Source organism: Coenobita brevimanus, chromosome 43, assembly GCF_032717465.1.
Source record: "Coenobita brevimanus isolate Jiangsu-jjx chromosome 43, ASM3271746v2, whole genome shotgun sequence".
NCBI classification, from domain to species: domain Eukaryota; kingdom Metazoa; phylum Arthropoda; class Malacostraca; order Decapoda; family Coenobitidae; genus Coenobita; species Coenobita brevimanus.
The window spans coordinates 31,765,658-31,770,657 of NC_136996.1; the positions used below are offsets into that span (position 1 = coordinate 31,765,658).

Genomic DNA, 5,000 nt, shown 5'->3' on the forward strand with positions numbered 1-5,000 from the left:
GGTATGCAGCTCTACACCACACCACCACACCCGACCACACCACAAACACCCATACCAGTGACAGTGACAAGAGGAAGGCAGCCGTGAAAGTGACCTTGAGCCAGTGAAAGTGACTGCGAGAGGGGAAGGGGACTGATGATTAGCCAGTGAAAGTGAACAGTGCTGGCGAGACTAACATGACCCTGAAGACGAGGGAGTGAAAGTGAGAGTAGTGATGAACCAGTGAAAGTGAGTGAAAATGAACTAGTGAAAGCGAGTGTGTTGGAAAGTGACAATGAAGCAATGAAGATGAATCAGTGAAAGTCACAGTGAAGATGAAACAGTGAGAATAACTAAAAATGAGCCAGTGAAAGTGACGGTGAAAGTGACATGAGCCAGTGACACCCTGAGGGAGCCATGAGCCCCCCAGCTGAGAGCCCCCCTTGAAGTGCCCCCCGCATGATGTGAGCCATGCGGGGAGCGACGACCCCCCCGGAAACGCCCCCCACAGCCAACATGACCCTCTGGGGGGGCGTGGTGGGCGAGGGCGAGGGAGAGGGCGCGACGACCCCCCACCAGCCCGACTTGGCACTGGAGGGGGGCGCCTGGAACCTGGACGAGGGGAACTGGACCATGGAGGAGAGCAACTGGACCGCAGCCAACTGGACCGCAGCCAACTGGTCCGCGGGAAACTGGACCGATGGCGAAGATGGGTCCAGCGTGAATGGCCAGCTGATGGTGACGGCTATTACCGCTGTGGTCCTGGGGGTCATGATCCTCGCTACGATCGTCGGTGAGTACACGAAAGGTCTTTACTATTTTACAATTCTTTACACGAAACTCTGGCTCCTTACTGTACAATTCTTTATTACTTTACATGAATCTTTCGGCTTTACAATTTTTTATTACTTTACACGAATCTTTGGCTCTCCATTATATATATATGTATTTTGTTGTTGTTGAAGGGCACAATTTTGCGATGCCTTTGGTTCCTTCTTCCCTGTATAAAAAAGTACACAATACATTTCTCCGCTATCTACACATTTCAATAAATTACAAGTGCCTTTAGAGAATGGAGAATGAAAGACTGACTAAGAGGGTGTATGTGGGCGAGGTGGAGGGAGGGAGAGGGAGGGGTAGACCGAGGATGAGGTGGAGGGATGGAGTTGAGAGGTATATGAGGGAGGGGGGGGTGAGTTGGGGGGAGGGTAGTCATATGGTAGGTGACAGAACGACTTGGAGGCGTTTTGTCTGCGGCCACCCTTTGCGGGATTAGGGCGTCGGGCTATAGATAGACAGATAGATAGACAAGTGCCTTTAGTACATCACATGGCTGGGCACATACCACATACATATACAGTACTTTATTGCGTATTTTTCCTTACTTACACACCTGACACTATATTCCTTATTTGCACATCTCACACATTTTATTTTAAGATTTGCATAGTTAATTTTTTTTTTTTATCTGATGGCTTCTTTCCACATAGTACACTGTCTCCTGCAATGTACCAGTCATGTTCCTAATTCTGAGGTCCTGTCTTCAAATCTCATGTTTTTTCCTGGACAGTCAAATCTATAATGCTACATCCAGTTACTTTCACACTCTCTCCACGTGTCCTTTCTCTCCCAGTCACTGTCACATTTTCTCTCCACGTGTCCTGTCTCTCCCAGTCACTTTCACACTCTCTCCACGTGTCATCTCTCTCCCAGTCACGCTCACACATCCTCTCCACGTGTCCTGTCCCTCCCAGTCACTATCACTCATTCTCACCACGTGTCTAATCTCCCATTCACTCTCACGTTTCCTCCCCACGTGTCCTGTCTCTCCCAGTCATTCTCACACATTCTTTCTCCCCACGACATTCTCACACATTCTTTCTCCCCACGACATTCTCACACATTCTTTCTCCCCACGTCATTCTCACACATTCTTTCTCCCCACGTCATTCTCACACATTCTTTCTCCCCACGTCATTCTCACACATTCTTTCTCCCCACGTCATTCTCACACATTCTTTCTCCCCACGTCATTCTCACACACTCTTTCTCCCCACGTCATTCTCACACACTCTTTCTCCCCACGTCATTCTCACACACACTTTCTCCCCACGTCATTCTCACACATTCTTTCTCCCCACGTCATTCTCACACATTCTTTCTCCCCACGTCATTCTCACACATTCTTTCTCCCCACGTCACTCTCACACATTCTTTCTCCCCACGTCATTCTCACACATTCTTTCTCCCCACGTCATTCTCACACATTCTTTCTCCACGTGTTCAGAACTTACACAACACAGCCCTTCACAGCAGCACACAGCCGTTCATTATATTACTACGCTACATTATAACACTACATTACCACACTACACGGGCGTTCAGTACAGTACATTAATTCTTGAGTACATTACACACCCCTGCACTACACTCCGCTGCTCTCCACTGTATTGCCGTACCCTTAACGCTTAGTATTATTGGTGTGTGTGTGTGTGTGTGTGTGTGTGTGTGTGTGTGTGTGTGTGTGTGTGTGTGTGTGTGTGTGTGTGTGTTTTAGGGAATGTATTTGGACTCTGATAACACACTGAATGAAACTGTGTGTGTGTGTGTGTGTGTGTGTGTGTGTGTGTGTGTGTGTGTGTGTGTGTGTGTGTGTGTGTGTGTGTGTGTGTGTGTTTTAGGGAATGTATTTGGACTCTGATAATACACTGAATGAAACTGTGTGTGTGTGTGTGTGTGTGTGTGTGTGTGTGTGTGTGTGTGTGTGTGTGTGTGTGTGTGTGTGTGTGTGTGTGTGTGTGTGTGTGTGTGTGTTTTAGGGAATGTGTTTGTACTGTGAAAACACACTGAATCAAACCTACTGTGTTCACATTCCTCTACATGCTCCTTGGGGATATTACACAAAATAATACAATTCCCTACTAACACCACCCCAATACCACACCAATACCACTCCAATGGCACACTAATACCATACTAACAGGAAGCAGAGGCGTGAGTGTGGAGTTGGAGAGAGAGTTGCTTGATAGTGTTTGTTCCCACACTAATGTTTGAGTGTGGCACCTTATGTAACCTCACCTACCCTACCCTACCCTACCCTACCCTACCCTACCCTACCTTACCCTACCCTACTTTACCCTACCCTACCCTACCCAACCCAACCCAACCCAACCCAGCCCTACCCTACCCTACCCTACCCTACCCAACCCAACCCAACCCTACCCAACCCAACCCATCCCATCCCAACCTAACCCAACCCAACGCTACCCAACCCAATCCATTCCATCCCAACCCAACCCCACCCCACCCTACCCAACCATACCCTACCCGACCGAACCCAACCCAACCCAACCCAACCAAAACTAACCCAACCCTACCCAACTCAACCCAACCCTACCCTAACCCCTCCTGCGTACAGAACCCCCTTCATAAACCTCAAAAAACCTCATAAACCCCCAGGAACTCATAAAACCCCAGCTGCTAACCCCCTAACCAACATCATCCACTCTGCCACAACCCCCCCAGGGAGAGAAAATGGCCTACGTAATATTAGCTCTCGTTGTGTGTGTGTGTGTGTGTGTGTGTGTGTGTGTGTGTGTGTGTGTGTGTGTGTGTGTGTGTGTGTGTGTGTGTGTGTGTGGCTCTTTGTGCTTTGTCTTTGTGGGACGTGCTCTCTGTCTCTCTGCTTGTGTGTGTGTGTGTGTGTGTGTGTGTGTGTGTGTGTGTGTGTGTGTGTGTGTGTGTGTGTGTGTGTTTCCTGCCCTCTTTCTGCTTCTCTGTCTGTCTTCTTTCCATCCCCTATCTCCTCTGTGTCTGTCTAGCTGTCTGTCTATCTGCCTGTCTCTACAATATTACATATCGTTTTATATACGCCTATGTATTCATTGTAGTTCTCTCTTGCTGTCTGTCTGTCTGTCTGCACGCCTTACTGTTTGTCACTGTCTATTCGTATGTCTTAATGCCTGTCTGTCTGTCTACGTCTGTCTATCTATCCGTCTATCTATCTTTCTATCTATCCACAACTGTCGATCATTATCCATCATCTAATTTCCTTTCCTTTTTCACTGTTATCTTCCCCCCCCCCTCTCTCTCTCTCTCTCTCTCTCTCTGAAATCCTGGTTTGGCTGGAACAAAGGAAATATCTGTGGACAATTACAACATACCTGCCTAACGAAGGACAGGTGTTTTATGTATAGGTGTTCTTTTTGGTTTTTGCTTTGAATATATATATATATATATATATATATATATATATATATATATATATATATATATATATATATATATATATATATATATATATTTAGGTGATGTGAAAATTAAAAAAATGTATGAAGGCTGGGAATGAAGGTGATAATGAAGGTGATGATGAGGGTGATAATGAAGGTGATGATGAAGGTGATGATGAGGGTGATAATGAAGGTGATAATGAAGGTGATGATGAGGGTGATAATGAAGGTGATGATGAAGGTGATAATGGTGACAATAAAGGAGATAATGAGGGTGATAATGAAGGAGATAATGAAGGTGGTGATGAGGGTGATAATGAAGGTGATAATGAAGGTGCTAACATAACCTCATCATATCTAACTTAAATTAACATACCTAAATAAACTGGCCTCTCTCTCTCTCTCTCTCTCTCTCTCTCTCTCTCTCTCTCTCTCTCTCTCTCTCTCTCCCTCTCTCTCTCTCTCTCTCTAACCAAATCTAACACAGCAAGAGCATCATGTCTCGTTGAATCTCCTCTAACAAAGAAGTCAAAAGAGACCGCTGTTTTTCTGACCTCAAGATCGAGTCCCTCCTAGTTGATCCGTTCCCCGAGGCCCGTGGTACTCCCAGCGGCCTTACCTTAATTGAAATACAGGTAGCAAACTGGCGGAAGTGATTGGTTCCGGGCGATAATTGACTCCGGGACCTCTCTCTAAACCTTGGTGAGAGAGAGAGAGAGAGAGAGAGAGAGACAGACAGACAGACAGAGAGAGAGAGAGAGAGAGAGAGAGAGAGAGAGAGAGACAGACAGA

At 46.5% G+C, this 5,000-nt stretch overlaps 1 protein-coding gene across 1 annotated transcript in view; it reads left to right on the forward strand.

The window, feature by feature from the left end:
• The first annotated feature begins 643 nt into the window (after positions 1–643).
• The window catches only part of 5-HT1B (5-hydroxytryptamine (serotonin) receptor 1B), a 207,312-nt gene continuing 202,955 nt past the window's right edge, over positions 644–5,000 (forward strand). The window contains exon 1 of the mRNA XM_080270790.1: positions 644–772. Within this exon, the coding sequence (XP_080126916.1) occupies positions 715–772 (58 nt within the window). The 5' untranslated portion in view covers positions 644–714. The remainder of the gene's footprint in view (positions 773–5,000) is intronic.